At 37.4% G+C, this 20,776-nt stretch overlaps 1 protein-coding gene across 6 annotated transcripts in view; it reads right to left on the bottom strand.

The window, feature by feature from the left end:
* ABCB4 (ATP binding cassette subfamily B member 4) overlaps positions 1 to 20,776 on the bottom strand; it is a 68,563-nt gene that overhangs the window by 26,204 nt on the left and 21,583 nt on the right. For all 6 annotated transcript variants that reach the window (XM_036990737.2, XM_017679780.3, XM_017679949.3 and 3 more), the window contains 2 exons: positions 11,823 to 12,026; positions 11,293 to 11,463 (listed from right to left, as the gene is read on the bottom strand). In XM_036990737.2, the coding sequence (XP_036846632.1) occupies positions 11,293 to 11,463; positions 11,823 to 12,026 (375 nt within the window). The remainder of the gene's footprint in view (positions 1 to 11,292; positions 11,464 to 11,822; positions 12,027 to 20,776) is intronic.

Raw genomic sequence — 20,776 nt, 5'->3', positions numbered from 1 at the left:
ACATATAATAAAGCCTTTTGGAATCATTTCATACATCACCATGGAGACTATCTTTTGGTTCTTCATTTGCCCCTCCAGTACGGCAACAGTATGAATACGAGAGTGCATGTGGGTATGAAACTTTGTGATTACTGATTTCCCTTAAAAAATTAAAATATCCAATCTGCTCTTGTATTCTTCCTTAATATCCTATACTCGAAAACCTACTATTTATTTTGACAAATAGTTGCTATCTATTGTGTCAAAAGCTGATATGGTCATTAAAAAAATTTTTTAATGTAGACATGTATTATCTTCATGAACTGGACCACGGTACTCAATTCAATAAATATTTATTTAGGCTCTACTTTGTGCAAGGCACTGGACTAAGTGTTAAAGAAATATGAACATGAAGCATTTATTAATTATGCCTCTTAGAGGATTTATTCTTTCTATGAGAGGGAAGATATATAAATAAATAGCTAACTGCAATAAGTTGGTGCCACACAAGAGGCACTGATAATTGTATTAAGGATTCACAAAAGGAAAATATTATTCTTCCAGGATAGCTAATCAGGGAGCAATAACAATAGATATAATGGTGGTATATCCTTATGCTCCTCAAAGGAAAGATAATAAACTGCAAAATTCAACTTGTCATTGTTAAGAGAAAGTTGGTTCAAAATTAAGAATGGCCAATCAGCTGAATAATATTGAAGGTCATGCAGTAAGGGATGATTTCCCTTTTAATGATGTGGTTTACTGTCTGCAAAATATCACTTTAGTTATCTTGGAAATTATGGAGCTCAATTAGGTACATTATAAATGATTCATAACAACTATGGTAGATAAAACATGGTCACAAACTCTTTACATCTACTCCCATTCAGAGACGGAGTCTATTTCTCCACCTCCTCAAATTGGGGACCTTGTGACTTACTTGTTTTGACCAAAAGAATATGGAAGAATTGATGTCTGTGCAATTTCCGGAGCCTAGTCTTCAAGGGGCCTTCCAGCTATGCATTTTCCATCGTCGAATGCTACCTCAAAATCACAGTGAAAGGAAGTTCATCTAGACTAATGGAGGATGAGAAGCCTCATGAAGAAGAAACCAAGCTGCCTCGGGCAATAGCCATCACCAACTCCAGGCACATGAGTGAGGCCATCTTGGATGTTCCAGCCCCGCTGACCCTGAGCTGGAAGTAGCTGCCTGAGTGAGACCAGGAAAAAGCAGCCAACCCAGTAAGTTTTGGCTTAAAGCGACTGATATGGAAATTAGTAATCAGATTGGGATGCTGCTGTAAGAAAAGCCTAAAACATGTGACATGTTCTCTGGGACTAAGATCTTTTTTAAAAAGGGCTCCTATAATTCTTAAATAAGGATTTTCTCATGGCAGCTTCATAGGCAGCCCAAAGAATGGAGAGGTTTGCATTGAAAAAGTTACAAAGGCAGCTTGAATAAGTTAACTGAGAATATAAAAATTATAGAGTAGTTGGAGCTTGAGTGAACCACAGTCAGATTCTGAGCAAACTCATAAAGTCTTTATAAAAGTCCACAAGCTTGCACCAAAAGAGATTGAGAAGAAAAAGATGGTGGTGTGAGAGGTGAGAAAGAAACCTCCTTCCAAAACCAAATAAAATAAGGAAGTATAGCAAATACATCTAATCCTGAAAGAGCAACAGGAAAGAAGGCTGCAGCAGACTGCCTACACCTGGGGAAAACAGCAGACCTCAAGGAAAAGGGTAAAGTACCAAAGCCATTATCTGGAGGGACCCAAGCCCTTCTCCCAACCCAGCTCACTGGAGGAAAGAAGAGAAATGAAGTAGGGAGGGGGTGGAGGCATAGGACTGCTGAACACCCAGATCTGGAAATCTGCTCTAGGAGCACAAACCTATATTACATTGTGCTCTGGAGATTAGTAGGGTTGGAAAATTAAGACAGGCAGAATACTTGGAGAGACTGAAATTCCAGCTGCTTGTGGAAAACACATATCCCAAACCAGCTGCTCTAGGGCAAAAGAAAGGCAGGCAGTCTGAGAGACTTCTAACAGTGAGAGGGTTGCTAAAGGGTCAATGATCGGATAGAGCTTGCTGCTCAGGAGAAAGGACAGGTGGACAAAATTGTCTGGGCACACACACTGTGCCCAGCAGGTTGGGAACTTTCAGGAACTTTATCCCCCTGGCTGGCTACACAGCTTCAAGGACCCCAATGTGATGCGCAGCATACTGCACCTTCCTCCCGGCTGGCACCAGCTTGCAAACTGGCAGCCCCTGCCATTGCACCAGGCCAGCCAGAGGGCAGCCCTACCTAGGCAACAACAAGTGCAAAGAGGCTTCTCCCTGCATGCTCTGACTACTGGCCCTGGCAGTGGAGAGGCAGGCACTGCAGCCGGGAAGCAGAAAAGACATGTTTCCTCCTCTCAGGCACCAGCGCTGCTCCCCTGCAACACCCACCATCACTCCAGGGGCTGAACATCCCTAGAGAGTAGAGCTTCTGGGCACTAGAGGATGCCACCTACAAATAAGAAATGTCAAAGGAATCTAGTTCAAATGCAAAACCCACAAACACTAGAAAGAGAACCAAGTGAAACTGAACTCATCAATTCTCCTGAAAGAGATTTCAAAATAAAAATCATAAACATCTTCATGGAACTACAGAAAAACACTCAAGAACTCAGGGAGGAATTCAGGAATGAGTTACAAATGTTGAAGAATTCAGTGTTTGAAATGAAACACACAATGGAAGGATTTAAAAGCAGATTAGATGAAGTAGAGGAGACAGTAAATGAAATAGAAATTAGATAACAGGAATACAAAGAAGCTGAGACACAGAGAGAAAAAAGGATCTCTAAGAATGAAAGAATACTGAGAGAAATGTGTGAACAATCCAAACGGAACAATATTTGTATTATAGGGGCACCAGAAGAAGGAGAGAGAGAAAAAGGGATAGAAAGTGTCTTTGAGGAGGTAATTGTTGAAAATGTCCCCAATCTGGGGAAGAAGATAGTCTCTCAGGCCATGGAGGTATTCAGATCTCGAAACACAAGGGACACAAGGAAGACAACAGAAAGACATATAATAATTAAAATGGCAAAGATCAAGGATAAGGACAGACTACTAAAAGCAGCTAGAGAGAGAAAAAAGACCACATACAAACAAAAACCCATCAGGCTATCATCAGACTTCTCAACAGAAACCTTACAGGCCAGAAGGGAGTGGCATGATACATTTAATGCAATGAGGCAGGAGGGCCTGGAACCAAGAAAACTCTACCCAGCAAGTTTATTATTTAAATTTGAAGGGGGGATTAAACAATTTCCAGATAAGCAAAAGCTGAGAGAATTTACCTCCCACAAACCATCTCTACAGTCTATTTTTGAGGGACCGCTATAGATGGAAGTGTTCCAAAGGTGAAATAGCTGTCACCAGAGGAAATAAAAACACAGTAAAGAAAGCAGAACAGTTAATTAATAAGCAGATGCAAAATCAAATCCCCAAAGTCAGTCAAGGGATAGACAAAGTGCAGAATATGATACCTAATGTATAAAAAATGGAGGAGGAAGAAAAAGAGGAAAAAAGAAAAAAGAACCTTTAGGTTGTATTTGTAATAACATACTAAGTGAGCTAAGTTAGGCTGTTAGATAGTAAGGAAGTTACCCTTGAACCTTTGGTAACCATGAATCTAAAACCTCCAATTTCAATAAGTACATACCTATCAATAATCACTCTAAATGTAAATGATCTGAATGCACCAATTGAAAGACATAGAGTCACTGAATGGAAAGAAAAAAACAAGACCCATCTATATGCTGCCTATAAGAGACTCATGTCAAACCCAAAGACATACACAGACTAAAAGTGAAGGGACAGAGAAAAGATATTTCATGCAAACAACAGGGAGAAAAAAAGCAGGTGTTGCAGTACTTGAATCAAACAAAACAGACTTCAAAACAAAGAAAGTAACAAGAGATAAAGAAGCACATTACATAATGATAAAGGGCTCAGTCCAGCAAGAGGCTATAACCATTGTAAATACCTATGCACCCAACAAAGCAGAACCTACATATGTGAAACAAATACTAACAGACTTAAAGGGGGAAATGAAATGCAATGCATTCATTCAAGGAGACTTCAACACATCACTCATTCCAAAGGACAGATCAATGAGAAAGGAGATAAGTAAGGAGACAGATGCACTGAACAACACATTAGAACAGATGGACCTAACAGACATCTACAGAACACTCCACCCAAAAGCAGCAGGATACACATTCTTCTCAACCACATGGAACATTTTCAAAAATAGATCATATACTAGGCCACAAAAAGAGCCTAAGTAAATTCAAAATCATTGAAATCATGAAATTATACCAAACAGCTTCTCAGACAAAAAAGGTATGAAACTAGAAATAAATTATGCAAAGGAAAGGTCCTGAGGCATGAAAGAATAATACATGTGTGAGTCAAGGAGAAAAACAGGCTCCTTGCATGTGAGGAAATTTGGAGAAGAGATGCTTACAGCCAAGGGTTTGCCTCTGAGAATTTAGACACCTACAGGCAGGCCTCCAGCTCTGAGCAGGATGGACAATGGGGTTTAAACAAGGTGGATTTAACCATAAGAACCTCAAGTCTGTTGCAGTGCCAGAGGTTAAGCCAACCACCACCATCATCCTTGCTCTCCTAGACCCACAGCTCTGTGGTATCTCTGGAAGAACATAGGATTAAACTTTGGATCTTGGTCAGCTCCTCTTTTGGCTAACTAAGTGTGACTTTTGACCAAGTCCTTTTAACCTATCCAATGCTCATTTTTTTTGCCTGTAAAATGTGGGAAATAACAGGTATGGATACTAGAGGATAAAAGGAGATAAGGTGTGTGAATGGCTTTGTGAATTTTAGAGCTCTATACACATATTGTTATTGCCTATGTTAATTACTGGCACTTACTCTTTCTCAGATATAAGCTGTCATAGTTTTAGTTATCATATATAGTTTCATTACTTCCTATGTGATCTATGTGCTACTTTGTAATTAAATTATTGCACATTAAAAAAAATTATGCAAAGGAAACAAAAAGCCCACAAACACATGGAGGCTTAACAACAAGCACCTAAATAATCAATGGATCAATGACCAAATAAAAGCAGAGATCAAACATTATATGGAGACAAATGACAATAACTCAACACCACAAAACCTATGGGATGCAGCTAAGGCCATGCTAAAAGGGAATATATTACAATAAAGGCTTACCTCAGGAAAGAACAATCCCATGTGAACAGTCTAAAGTCACAATTAACAAAACTAGAAAAAGAAAAAGAAATGAGGCCCAAAGTCAGTAGAAGGAGGGACATAATAAAGATTAGAGCAGAAATGAATAAAATAGAGAACAAAACAGTAGAAAGGATCAATGAAAGCAGGAGCTGGTTCTTTGAGAAAATAAACAAAATAGATAAACTCCTAGCCAGAATTACCAAGAAAAAAAAGAGTCTACACACATAAACAAAATCAGAAATAAGAAAGGAAAATCACTACAGACACCACAGAAATACAAAGAATTACTGGAGAATACTATGAAAAATTATATGCTAACAAACTGGATAACCTAAAAGAAATGGACAACCTTCTATAAAAATACAACCTTCCAAGGATGACCCAGGTAGAAAGAGAAAATCTGAACAAACCAACTACCATTAATGAAATTGAAATGGTAATAAAAAAACTACCTAAGAACAAAACCCATGGACCAGATGGCATCACTGCTGAATTTTATCAAACATTTGATATCAAACCTAAAACCCATTCTCCTTAAAGTTTTCCAAAAATTAAAAGACAAGGGAATACTTCCAAACTCATTCCATGAGGCCAGCATCACCCTAATACAAAAAGCAGGCAAAGACACCACAAAAAAAGAAAATTACAGATCAATATCCCTGATGAACAAAGATGCAAAAGTACTCAACAAACTGAATTTAAAAATGCATAAAAAAAATCAAGTAGGATTTATTCCAGGGATGCAAGGATGGTATAATATTCAAAAATTCATCAACATCATCTGCCACATCAACAAAAAGAAGGACAAAAACCACATGATCATCTCCATTGATACAGAAAAAGCATTCAACAAAATTCAACATCCATTCATGATAAAAACTCTCAACAAAATGGGTATAGAGGGCAAGTACCTCAACATAATAAAGGCCATATATGACAAACCCACAGTCAACATCATACTTAACAGCGAGAAGCTGAAAGCTTTTTCCTTTAAGATCAAGAACAAGACAAGGATGCCCACTCTCTCTACTTTTATTCAACATAGTTCTGGAGGTCACAACCACGGTAATCAGACAACACAAAGAAATAAAAGGCATCCAGATTGGCAAGGAAGAAGTTAAACTGTCCCTGTTTTCAGATGACATGATATTGTACATAAAAACTCTAAAGAATCCACTCCAAAATGACTAGGTATAAAATCTGAATTCAGCAAGCTTGCAGGATACAAAATTAATACACAGAAATCTGTTGCATTCCTATACACTAACAATGAACTAGCAGAAAGAGAAAATCAGGAAAACAATTCCATTCACAATTGCATCAAAAAGAATAAAATATCTGGGAATAAACCTAACCAAAGAAGTAAAAAACTTTTACCCTGAAAACTACAAGACACTCATGAGAGAAATTAAGGAAGATACCAATAAATGGAAATACATCCCGTGCTCATGGATAGGAAGAATTAATATAGTCAAAATGGCCTTCCTGCCTAAAGCAATCTACAGATTCAATGCAATCCCTATCAAAATACCAACAGCACTCTTCAACAAACTAAAGCAAATAGTTCTAAAATTAATATGGAAGCACAAAAGACCCCAAATAGCCAAAGCAATCCTGAGAAAGAAGAATAAAGCTGGGGGCATTACACTCCCCAACTTCAAGCTCTACTACAAAGCCACAGTAATCAAGACAATTTGATACCAGCCCAAGAACAGACCCACAGTCAAATGGAACTGACTAGAGAGCCCAGATATAAACCCAACTATATATGGTCAATTCATATATGATAAAGGAGCCATGGATATAAAATGGGGAAATTACAGCCTCTTCAACAACTGGTGTTGGCAAAACTAGACAGCAAAATGTAAGAGAATGAAACTGGATTATTGTACAGCTCCATACACAGAAGTAAACTCAAAATGGATCAAAGACCTGAATGTTAGCCATGAAACCATAAAACTCTTAGAAGAAAACATAGGCAAAAATCTCTTGAACATAAACATGAGCAACTTTTTCCTGAACACATCTCTTCAGGCAAGGGAAACAAGAGCAAAAATGAACAAATGGGATTACATCAAACTAAAAACCTTCTGTACAGCAAAGGACACCATCAACAACAAAAAAAGGCATCCTACAGTATGGGAGAATATATTTATAAATGACATATCTGACAAGGGGTTAACATCCAAAATGTATAAAGAACTCACATGCCTCAACAACCAAAAAGCAAATAACCCAATTTAAAAAATGGGCAGAGGATATGAACAGACACTTCTCCAAAGAAGAAATTCACATGGCCAACAGGCAAATGAAAAGATGCTCCACACTTTTAATTGTCAGGGTAATGCCAATTAAAACCACAATGAGATATCACCTCACACCAGTCAGGATGTCCAACATCGAAAAGACTAGGAACAAGAAATGCTGGAGAGGATGCAGAGAAAGGGGAACTTTCCTACACTGATGGTGCAAATGTAAATTAGTTCAACCATTGTGGAAATCAATACGGAGGTTCCTCAAAAAACTAAAAATAGAAATACCATTTGACATGGGAATTCCACTCCTAGGAATTTATCCAAAGAAAGCAAGATCTCAAATTCAAAAAGACATACGCACCCCTATGTTTATCACAGTACTATTTACAATAGCCAAGATATGGAAGCAACCTAAGTGTCCATCAGTAGACGAATAGATAAAAAAGATGTGGTACATATACAGAATGGAATACTTATCTGCCATGAGAAGGAAACAGATCCTACCATTTGCAATAGCATGGATGGAGCTAGAAGGTATTATGCTCAGTGAATAAGCCAGGCAGAGAAAGACAAGTACCAAATGATTTCCCTCATTTGCGGGGTATAATAACAAAGCAAAAGTGTTGAAACAAAACAGCAGCAGACTCAGACTCCTAGGAGGGACTAGGGGTTACCAAATGGGAGAGGTGGGGGAGGGTACATGGGGAGGGAGGGAGAAGGGGTTTAGGTATATTATGATTGGTACACACGGTATGTGTGTGGGGTCACAGGGAAAACAGTTTAACGCAGAGAAGACAAGTAGTGACTCTGTGGCATCTTACTACACTGATGGACAGTGACTGCAATGGGGTTTGGGGGGACTTGATAGTATGGGTGAATGTAGTAACCACAATCTTTTTAATGTCAAACCTTCATAGGAGTGTATATCAATGATATCTTAATAAAAAAACAATGGAGATTGAGAAAATTCAAAATGTCATCCAGGGTCATCCAAAAAATGTCCCCAGTTTCTATGGGGGAATGCCTGTTAAGAAAGCTACTCAGCTGCAGGTACTGGCCATCTGTTATTGAAAAGGAAGCACCTCTCAGAGAGAGGATCCAATAGCCAGTGGGTGGAGCCCCAAATCAATGGACTAGGGAATTTACTAGCACGGGGCAGAATTGGGTCTTAATCAAGGATCATTTCTTTTCCCTGGAGCAACAGGGTAACTGGCAACCTGCACCAGACTGCATTTCAGAATTGCCATGGATCAGTAGCTGCTATGTACTTCCTGTTCTCTTTTTTGAACAGTAGTATCTATTATGCTTATACTATTCCTGTATCACCATTACATGTTGCATGTATGTGTGGGAGTGAATTTGTCTCTTTAGCTCATAGGTCTCTGGATCAAGATGAGTTTAACATGAAGAACCTCATCTGTATATGAACCACATGTAGATCATTAGATACTGGACTTTGGGCCTGATGTCATAACTGTATGAAAATATTGAGAGTCTTAGGAAGAGATGAATTTATTTTTCACATAGGAGAAATGTAAATAGGTGTGGCAGAGGGTGTGCTGTGGAAGATTAAATATGGTCACAGAATTTTTACAGCTCATCCATGAAAATGCACGTTCTATTTCCTCACTCCTTCAATCTGGGTTAGCTTTGTGGTAAAAGTGACATTGTGTGAATTCCGGAGTCTATGTCCCTACAGGTCTTAGAGCTCCAGCCTTGGGGTACAATGGCCTGAAACTTCTGTGTACGGAAGCCAGTTAAGCCTGTTGTGCAACTGTAAGTATGAAGAGCTCATGAGATGATCAGCCAACAGCCAGAGCATGAGTGAGGCCATCTCACCCATTTTTGCAAAGTCATCCCTCCAGTATTTTCATTAAATGCTCAGGGGAAAATAGCATAAAATTTACCCATCTACTCCACATAATTATTGTTTTAAGTCTGAATTTGGGATAAATTGTTATGCAGCAAAAGGTAACTAATTCAGCAATCAATAAAATTAACAGTCATGACTATCATTAGTAGTCACCATAAAAATAGCAGCAGATAACATACTCAAGTGTTTCCTATGTACAATGTATGTGCTAATAACCTTCCAGGCAGTGTCTCATTTAATTTTTTCAATCATCTTATGACATTATTTATCCCCCACTCCCCAATTATGCCTGTGTATCTCAGGCTTAGGGAGGTTCATTCATTTGCCCAAGGTCACACAGCTGGAAAGGGATAGAGCCAGGATTCCAACCTCAGCCTGTCTAGCACCAAAGCCTGTGCTCTTAACCTTATTCCAAGCTACTAATGACTTTTCTTGAGGATTTAAGAAAATTATGAGTAATTCATCAGTTATTTTTAAAGTCAATACATAAAACATTATCAACTCATGAGTGGGCCAAAATCCTAAAGAACACTAATTGCTAAAATTGAGCGAAGTAACTTGTCTGAATATGAATTAAAACTTCCAAGACTATAGTTTCTCTGAGATCAATATCACAAAAAACAACAATATTTCTAATAATTCTGTTCTTTTAGCATGGCATAGGCTAATATATTTAATTTCTGTACCCTAGAAAACATTGGGTGGGGGCCTTAGGGCTAAATGGGACTTTTTCCCCCCATGAATCTTTCTTATCTTACTTGATTTTACTAAAAAGTAAAAAGTCTATTTTACTAAAAAAAGTAAAAAGTCATATAAATGCCCACTTATATGTTTCAAATTAAAATTAATTTATGTGTGTGTTTTCTAAATGATATCTTTCTTACTTCAAGTCACTTCTAATTAACTAACCAGATAACAGTTTCCTGTGTAGTATTTTTGGTTCCTTAATATTGAGACAATGTACATGAAAGCAATATAATCCAGTGTAAGAATTTGTGAGGAACAATTATCATCATCTTATGAATCATTAAGTTATTAGTCTGATGAAGGAACCATTAATTAACTATAGTTTATAGCACATAAGCCAGTTGTATTTACTCAGGATTCAGGGATAAATTTTCCTGAGAAAATAAGTTTCATACAGCTCATCTCTAAAACTGAGAGGTAGTTTAGATAGAATCTGTTAAGTAGCTTGCACATTTTATTACTAAAGTTTATCAAATCAAATATATTTATGATATTTATGTGTTTGAAACTCACTTATATGGTGTCATCTGATTCTGGTTTTTATATTGTGTTGTTTGCACAGATAACATTAGCACTCATCCTGACGGTGTCCTAAGATAAGGTTCCTCCTGTGAAGCTTCAGCTTAGCAAGATGATAGTAAGAGATTTAGAAACATCTGAGCAAGGCACATGAGCTCAGCATTTAAAACATATTGCTTATTATATGTTTATTTTTAGATAAACACACAAGTTGAATTTTTATTTCCAGAAGAGCATCCAGTTACCTTCATGAACAGATAAAGACGATGTTACTTACTGCCCAAAAGGCAACTATTTTGAACTGCTTAGATACAGGGGACCAGTATCTAAGTAAGCAGATTTTTCTTTGTACCTTTTAACACAGCCCCTTTTGATCAAAACAATAGCCTATGTGCAAGAAATAAATAAAGCCAGGTGGCTCATTGCATAGCCTTGGATTTGGGCTCATTGCATCTCACAGCATGCCAGGTGACGGGCCAGCCACCTCTCTCTGCAATCCAACCTGAGAAAGGAGGAATCAGTGAAGCCCCATGAGAAAGCTCCATTTGCTGTTATGTTTATGTTTTTTCATTGTAGACTTGAAAAGCAGTAGCAGGAATTTTCAGTGAAGCTTCTTGGTGGTCTTGCAGGTGTTTAGGGCCTACTGACCTTATCCAGAGCTGCTTGTACCTCAGCCTCACTTTCAGTGTCCAAGGCTGATGTGGCCTCATCCAGCAGGAGGATCTTGGGGTTGCGAACCAGGGCCCGAGCGATGGCGATTCTTTGTTTCTGTCCCCCACTCAGCTGGGCCCCCCTCTCTCCCACCAGGGTGTCAAATTTCTACAACAGAAAATGTGGAGGAGGTCTTGAGGTATTTTAAATAAGAAAACCTATGGAGTCTAGAAATTCATGAAGACAACATGGAGCTTCATTTTGACTATTGCCATAGGTCATAAATGATGAAATATGTGAGTACTGAATTCTAAAAAAACTGCCAACACATACCGTGTATAAAATTTTATGATTCATGCACCAGGCTATACTCCTTAAACCTCCCACTGAATCATTCAAGAGACTTACCTGGAAAAGTTGGACAATGCTTCATTTCAAACATTATTAGCTTAACCTTTGAAAAAAGAACTCCATGGCATGATATGAAATTCTAATTTTGAGGACAACTACACTGATAGAGCTTTTACCTGAGGTAATTTCATGATAAACTCATAGGCATTGGCTTCTTTGACAGCTTTCTTCATCTCATCCATGGTTACATTACTACGTCCATAACGAATATTTTCACCAATTGTGGTAGAAAATAGCACTGGCTCCTGGCTCACCACTCCAATGATTTCCCTCAGATACCGGACATTAAAGGTTCTAATATCCTGCCCATCAATGTTAATCTGAAAGAAAAAAAACTGTTCCATGAAATATTTTAAACCACCTGAAATCTAAAGCATCAAAACCTTTTTTTACAAAGGCTTAGTGAAATTAAACTTATTTTACTGGTTAGAAATGAGAATTGGAAATAACAGTGTGCAAGAATAATAATTAAAAATATATGCTCTCTTTTCATATTTATTACCTTACATTTTTTCATGGATGGGTTGTTCTCCGTAGCAATATTGGGTTATACAGTCTTGGCACACTACTATTTTTGTTTACTATTGTTACAGTTGAAGAAAATGCCCACTTACCTACCTAGTCTACATATTATTTTGATGGCATTATGATTTTCACTATATGTAACGTACTATAATTTATGTTAGCATTTTCCACTTACTGGACATTTGGTTTCTTTCAAGGAACATTGAAAGACAATCACTGTAAAAGTAGAGAACTGCCAGGCTGAACGGTATGATTTATTTTTTCTTTTCTGATAATGATTGCTTACCTCTATAATGGCAAGTGTATATTGCACATTTATTACTTGCTGAATAAAGGTTGAATAAACAACCATCTAAAAAGATTTTAGTAATTTACAATGTCAACAGGAATAAGTAAATATATCTGCTGCATTGTAATTTACTAGCTCTGGGTTTTATCAGATTTTTAACTAATAGAGTTGCTAGCTTGTATCTGCTTTAATTTGTATATATTTATAAGTGAGATTGAACATTCCTTGAAATTTTTAATCAATCTATATTTAATCTGGAAAGATTTACATGTTCATTTCCTATTATAGATTCACATTAATTTTTCAAACATTAAATATAATAGTTTTCTCATATATATCATAAATAATTTGTTCCAATTCATTGCTTTCCATTTGATAGTTCTACTGAGTTTTGCTGGAGAAAAGTTTAAGGAAAATTGAATTAATCTACTATATCATTGGGTATTTCTCCTATTATTTCAGTAGCACCAAAACTGTTAAATATGAACAGTGAGATTGGATTAAAGATGGCAGCATGAGAGATGAAACAGAGGCTTCCTCCTAAAACCACATATAATATGAAAATATAATTAATACAACTAATCCTGAAAGAGCAACAGGAAAGAAGGCTGCACCAGACTGCATACACCTGGAGAAAAGAGCAGACTTCACGGAACAGGGTAACATACCAAAGCTGTGATCCAGTGGGATCCAAGCCCTTTCCCCACCCTAGCTCACCAGCGGGAGGAAGAGAAATGGAGCGGGGAAGGAGTGGGAGTAGAGGCCTGGAACAGCTGAACACCTAGCCCTGGAGATCCGCTCTGGGAGCATGAACCTACATTGCATGGTGCTCTCTTGATTAGTGAGGTTGGAAAGCTAAGGCAGGCAGAATACCTGGAGAGATTGGAATTCCAGCTGCTTGTGGAAAACAGGGACCCAAAACTGGCTGCTCCGGGACAAAAGAAAGGTGGGCAGTCTGAGAGACTTCCTAACAGCAACAGGGCTGCTAAAGGGGCAAGGATTGCACAGAGCTTAATGCTCAGGAGAAAGGTCAGGTAGACAAAATTCTCTGGGCGCACTCTGCCTAGCAGGTTGGGAACTTTCTGGATCTTCTGGCGCTCCATCCCCTTGGCTGGCTATGCAGTTCAAAGGCCCCCCACCATGATATGCAACCTGCTGCACCTTCCTTCTAGCCAGCCCGTACCTGGCTCACAAACCAGCAAACCCTGCCCTGGCATCAGGCCAGCCAAAGGGAAGCCCCACCTACAGCAGCTACAAATGCAAAGCATAAAGGCTTACACCTGTGTGTTCGACCTACTGGTTCTGGCAGTGGAGACAGGCATAGAGCTGGGAAGCAGGAAACAGCTCCTTCATCCCCCAGGTACCAGCACCAATCCCCTGCGACCCCTGACATTACTCCAGGGGCCAAGCAGCTCCAGAAAGTAGAGCTTCTGGGCACTAGGGTGCCACATGCAACCATGAAATGTTAAAGAACCTGGTTCAAACAAAAATCCTTCAAACACCTGAGAAAGGATCAAGTGAAACATACCTTGTCAATCTTCCTGAAAGAGATTTCAAAATAAAAATCATAAACATGCTCATGGAGGTACAGAAAAATATTCAAGAACTCAGGGAGGAATTCCAGTCAGAAATCCAATCATTACAGAATACAATGGAAGGTTTTAAAAGCAGATTAGATATGGTGGAGGAGATGATAAATTATAAAGAAATTAGAGAAGAATACAAAGAAGCTGAGGCACAGAGAGAAAATAGGATCTCTAGGAATGAAAGAATATTGAGAACTGTGTGACCAATTCAAATGGAACAATATTCATATTATAGGGGTATCAGAGAAAGAAGAGAGAAAAAAGGGGATAGAAAGTGTCTTGGAGGAGGTAATTGCTGAAAACTTCCCCAATCTGGAGAAGGAGATAGTCTCACAGGCCATAGAGGTGCACAGATCTCCCAACACAAGGGACCCAGTGAAGACAACAGCAAGACATACAATAATTAAAATGGTAAAGATAAAGGATAAGGGCAGACCATTAAAAGCAGCCAGAGAGAGAAAAAAGATCACATTCAAAGGAAAACACATCAGGCTATCATCAGACTTCTCAGTGGAAACCTTACAGGCCAGAAGGGAGTGGCATAATATACTTAATGCAATGATGTAAAAGGGCTTCAAATCAAGAATATTCTATCCAGCAAGACTATCATTTAAATTTGAAGGAGGGATTAAACAATTTCCAGATAAGCAAAAGATGAGAGAATTTATCTCCCACAAACTGTCTCTACAGTGTATTTGGGAGGGACTGCTATAGATAGAAGTGTTCCTAAGGCTAAGTAGCTGTTTTATTTGCCAGAGGTAATAAAACCACAGTAAAAAAAAGTAGAACAGTTAATTATTAAGCAAATCCAAAATTAAATCAAATGCACCCAAAGTCAGTCAAGGGATAGACAAGGAGTACAGAATATGATACCTAATATATAAAGAATGGAGGAGGAAGAAAAAGAAGGAGAAAAAAAAAAGACAACCTTTAGATTGTGTTTATAATAACATGCCAAGTGAGTTAAGTTAGACTCTTAGATAGTAAGGAAGTTACCCTTGAACCTTTGGTAACCAAGAATCTAAAGCCTGCAATGGCATTAAGTACATACCAATCAATAACCACCCTAAATGTAAATAGTCTGAATGCACCAATCAAAAGACAATGAGTCACTGAATGGATAACAAAATAAAACCATCTATAAGCTGCCTACAAGAGACTCACTTCAACCCCAAAGACATACACAGAATAAAAGTTAAAGGATAGAAAAAGACATTTCATGTAACTAATAGGAAGTAAAAGCAGGAGTTGCACTACTTGTATCAGACAAAATAGACTTCAAAACAAAGAAAGTCACAAGAGACAAAGAAGGACATTACATAATGATAAAGGGGTCAGTCCAACAAGAGGATATAATCATTATAAATATCTATGCACCCAACACAGGAGCACCTACATATGTGAAACAAATACTAACAGAATTAAAAGGGGAAATATAATACAATGCATTCATTCTAACATATTTCAACACTCCGCTCACTCCAAAGGACAGATCAACCAAACAGAAAATAAGTAAGGAGACAGACATTGAACAACACATTAGAACAGATGGACCAAACAGACATCTATAGAACTCTACACCCAAAAGCAGTGGAATACACATTCTTCTCAAGTGCACACAGAAGATTTTTGAGAATAGATCATATACTAGGCCACAAAAAGAACCACAGTAAATCAGAAACACTGAAATTGTACTAACCAGGTTCTCAGACCACCACAAAGGTATGAAACTAGAAATAAATTACACAAAAAAATGAAAAAGCCCACAAACACATGAAGGCTTCACAACATGCTCCTAAATAACCAATGGGTCAATGACCAAATAAAAACAGAGATCAAGCAATATATGGAGACAAATGACAACAATAATTTAACACCACAAAATCTGTGGATGCAGCCAAGGCTGTGCTAAGAGGAAAGTATATTGCAATACAGGCCTACCTCAGGAAAGAAGAACAATCCCATATGAACAGTCTAAAAATCACAATAAATGAAACTAGAAAAAGGAGAACATATGAGGCCCAAAGTCAGTAGAAGGAAGGACATAATAAACTTTAGAGCAGAAATAAATAAAATTGAGAAGAATAAAACAATAGAAAGAATCAATGAAAGCAGGAGCTGGTTCTCTGAGAAAGTAAACAAAAATGGATAAACTACTAGCCAGACTTATAAAGAGAAAAAGAGAGTCTACACACATAAACAGAACCAGAAATGAGAAAGGAAAAATCAATATGGACACAATAGAAATACAAAGAATTATTAGAGAATACTATGAAAAATTATATGCTAACAAACTGGATAACCTAGAAGAAATGGACAACTTTCTGGAAAAACAAAACCTTCCAAGTCTGACCCAGAAAGAAACAGAAAATCTGAACTGACCAATTTCCAGCAATGAAATTGAATTGGTAATTAAAAAACTACCTAAGAACAAAGCTATAGGCCAGATGGCTTCAATGCTGAATTTTATCAAACATTTAGTGAAGACCTAATACCCATCCTCCTTAAAGTTTTCCAAAATGTAGAAGAATAAGGAATACTTCCAAACTCATTCTATGAGGCCAGCATCACTCTAATACCAAAACCAGGCAATGACACCACAAAAAAAGAAAATTACAGACCAATATCCCTAATGAACAAGGATGCAAAAATACTCAACAAAATATTAGCAAAATGAATTCAAAAATACATCAAAAAGATCATCCATCATGATCAAGTAGGGTTTATGCCAGGGATGCAAGGATGGTACAACATTAAAAAATTCATCAACATCACCCCCCACATCAACAAAAAGAAGGACAATAACCACAAGATCATCTCCATAGACACTGAAAACGCACTCAACAAAATTCAACATCCATTCGTGGTAAAAACTCTCAACAAAATGGGTATAGAGGGAAAGTACCTCAACATAATAAAGGTCACACATGACAAACCCATAGCCAACATTATACTTAACATCAAGAAGCTGAAAGCCTTTCCTTTAAGATCGGGAACAAGACAAGGATGCCCACGCTCTCCACTTTTATTTAACATAGTTCTGGAGGTCCTCACCACAGCAATCAGACAAAACAAAGAAAAAAAGGCCTCCAGATTGGTAAGGAAGAAGTCAAACTGCCACTGTTTGCAGATGACATGATATTGTACATAAAAAACCCTAGAGAATCCACTCCAAAACTATTAGATCTAATATCTGAATTCAGCAAACTTGCAGGATACAAAATTAATACACAGAGATCTGTGGCATTTCTATACACTAATGAACTAGCAGAGAGAGAAATCAGGAAAACAATTTCATTCACAATTGCATCAAAAAGAATAAAATAACTAGGAATAAACCTAACCAAGGAAGTGAAAGGCCTATACTCTGAAAACTACAAGACACTCATGAGAGAAATTAAAGTAGACACCAATAAATGGAAACACATCCATGCACATGGATAAGAAGAATTAATATTGTTAAAATGGCCATCCTGCCTAAAGCAATCTACAGATTCAATGCAGTCCCTATCAAATACTAACAACACTCTTCAACGAACTAGAGCAAATAGTTCTAAAATTCATATGGAAGCACAAAAGACCCTGTATAGCCAAACAAATCCTGAGAAGGAAGAATAAAGTGGGGGGAAATTACACTCCCTGACTTCAAGCTCTACTACAAAGCCATAGTAATCAAGACAATTTGGTATTGGCACAAGAACAGACCCATAGACCAATGGAACCGACTAGAGAGCCCAGATATAAACCCAACCATATATGGTCAATTAATACATGATAAAAGAGCCATGGATTCTTCAACAACTGGTGTTGGCAAAACTGGACAGCAAAATGCAAGAGAATGAAACTGGATTATTGTCTAACCCCATACACAAAAGTGAAGTTGAAATGGATCTCAGACATGAATATAAGTCATGAAACCATAAAACTCTTAGAAGACAACATAGGAAAAAAATCTCCTGAATATAAACATGATCAACTTTTTCCTGAATGCATCTCCTTGAGCAAGGGAAACAAAAGCAAAAATGAACAAATGGGATTACATCAAACTAAAAAGCTTCTGCACAGCAAAGGACACCATCAGCAACAAAAAAAGGCATCCTACAGTGTGGGAGAATATATTTGTAAATGACATATCTGACAAGGGGTTAACCTCCAAAATATATAAAGAACTTAGATGCCTCAACAACCAAAAAGCAAATAACCTGATTAAAAAATGGGTGGAGGATATGAACAGACATTACTGTAAAGAAGAAATTCAGATGGCCAACAGGCACATGAAAAGATGCTCCACATCACTAATTATGAGGAAAATGCAAATAAAAACCACAATGAGATATCACCTCACACCAGTTAGGATGGCCAGTGTCAAAAAGACTAAGAACAACAAATGCTGGTAAGGATGCAGAGAAAGGGGAACCCCCCTACACTGCTGGTGGGAATGTAAGTTAGTTCATCCATTGTGGAAAGCAATATGGAGGTTCCTCAAAAAACTAAAAATAGAAATACCATTTGACATGGGAATTCCACTCCTGGGAATTTACCCAAAGAAAGCAAGATCCCTGATTTAAAAAGACATGTACCCCTATGTTTATTGCAGCACTATTTACAATAGCCAAAATATGGAAGCAACCTAAGTATCCATCAGTAGATGAATGGATAAAGAAGATGTGGTACATATACACAATACTTATCATCCATGAGAAGGAAATAAATCCTACCATTTGCAATGGCATGGATGGAGCTAGATGGTATTATGCTCAGTGAAATAAGCTAGGTGGAGAAAGACAAGTACCAAATGATTTCCCTCATTTGTGGAGTATAACAGCAAAGCAAAACTGAAGGACCAAAACAGCAACACACTCACAGACTCCAAAATGGGTCTAGCAGTTACCAAAGGGGAGAGGTGGGGGAGGGTGGGTGGGGAGGGAGAGAGAAGGGAATTAAGGGGTATTATGATTGGTACACATGGTATGGGGGAGATCATGGGGAAGACAGTGTAGCACAGAGAAGAGAAGTACTGACTCTGCAGCATCTTACTACACTGAGGGACAGTGACTGCTATTGGGTATTGGGGGGGACTTGATAATATGGGTAAATGGTAGTAGTAACCACATTGCTTTTTCATGTGAAACCTTCATTAGAGGGCATATCAATAATACCTTAAAAAAAATTTTTTTAAACATATGAACAGTGAATATCTCTGAGTTATAGAATTTCTGAAGACTTTTCCCCTGCTTGCATGTGTATTTTGTAAAAAATTATGTATATAATAATATATAGAATAAGGTATTTTCAAATGCTTTTCCTCAATTGTTAGTATTTTACTAAGTTTTTTTTTAAATAAAGAAAAATGTCTACACTAGAACCAACCTAGAGTTTGCTTTAGTAAATGAGGATGGGCCTATGTTCCTCCGTAGTAATATTAGATTTTTCCAAGAATGTTTATTAATTTCATTAAATTAGATAAATTAATAATGCACGTATCCTAGAAAACTTTGTATTCATTTCTGCAATCTGTTTTATCTCAATGCCTTATGTCTTTTGTTTTTCTTTATAACTTCTAATTTTCAGTTTTTTAATTTCTGAAGTATATTTTAATTTCAGGTAAACTCAATGCCCTAAAATTCATATAACTAAGGAAATTTGAATATAAATGTGAATTAGTATTAATGTTAAATTTACTAATTTTGATAAATGTTTTGTGGTTATATAAGAGATTGTCCTTCTTATTAGAAAATACATACTCATGTATGTAGAGTTCAAGGGGCATCATGTCCTGAACTTACTCTCAAAGATTCAGGGAAAAATGTGTGTGTGTGTGTGTTATATACACATGCATGCAGAAAGAGAAAGTGAAAACAATAAATCAAGTGGTTCAAGATATAATCAATTGGTAAATCTGGGTAAAGGGTATATGTGAGCTCATTGCTCAAAACTTTCCTGTAAGTTTGAATTTATAACAAAATTTTGTAAAGGCAAAAAATACACCCTAGGTATTACTGTCTCCCATGTCTCCAGAAGTTTAAGAGGCTACATCAATTTCCCTTCAGATATTCCAACACTTAAGAAAACTCAGTTGTCTTTCACATGATCACTAATCATCAGGGAAATGCAGCTAAGAACCACAATGAAACCACACCTCACACCATCAGAGGGCTGCCATCAACAAGACAAGACATGTGTGCTGGAGAGGACATGGAGAAAACCGGACCCTTGCTCACTGCTGGTGGGGTTGCGAATTGGTGCAGCCACTATGGAAAGCAGAATGGAGGTTTCTCAAAAAAATGAAAATAGAATTACCATATGATACAGCAGTTCCACTTCTGGGAATATGCTCAAAGCAAAATCACTAATTCAAAAAGATATGCACTCCTATGTTTATCGCAGCATTATTTACATAGCCAAGATATTGAAGCAATCAAAGTGTCCATTGACAGATGAACATATAAAGATGTGAGGGGACATATACACAATGGAATATTACTCAGCCATAAAAAAGAATGAAATCTTGCCATTTGCAACCACATGGGTGGACCTAGAAGGTATTATGCCAAGTGAAATAAGACAAATACCATATGATTTCACTTATATGTTAACTCTAAAAAATAAACCAAATGAATGAACAAACAAAACAGAAATAAGCTCATAAGCAGAGAACTGACTGATGGCT

The sequence above is a fragment of the Manis javanica genome, chromosome 6, assembly GCF_040802235.1.
Source record: "Manis javanica isolate MJ-LG chromosome 6, MJ_LKY, whole genome shotgun sequence".
Taxonomy (NCBI): Eukaryota; Metazoa; Chordata; class Mammalia; order Pholidota; family Manidae; genus Manis; species Manis javanica.
The sequence above is the reverse complement of the archived record's forward strand: the minus strand, read 5'-3'. Positions and strand labels throughout refer to the sequence as shown.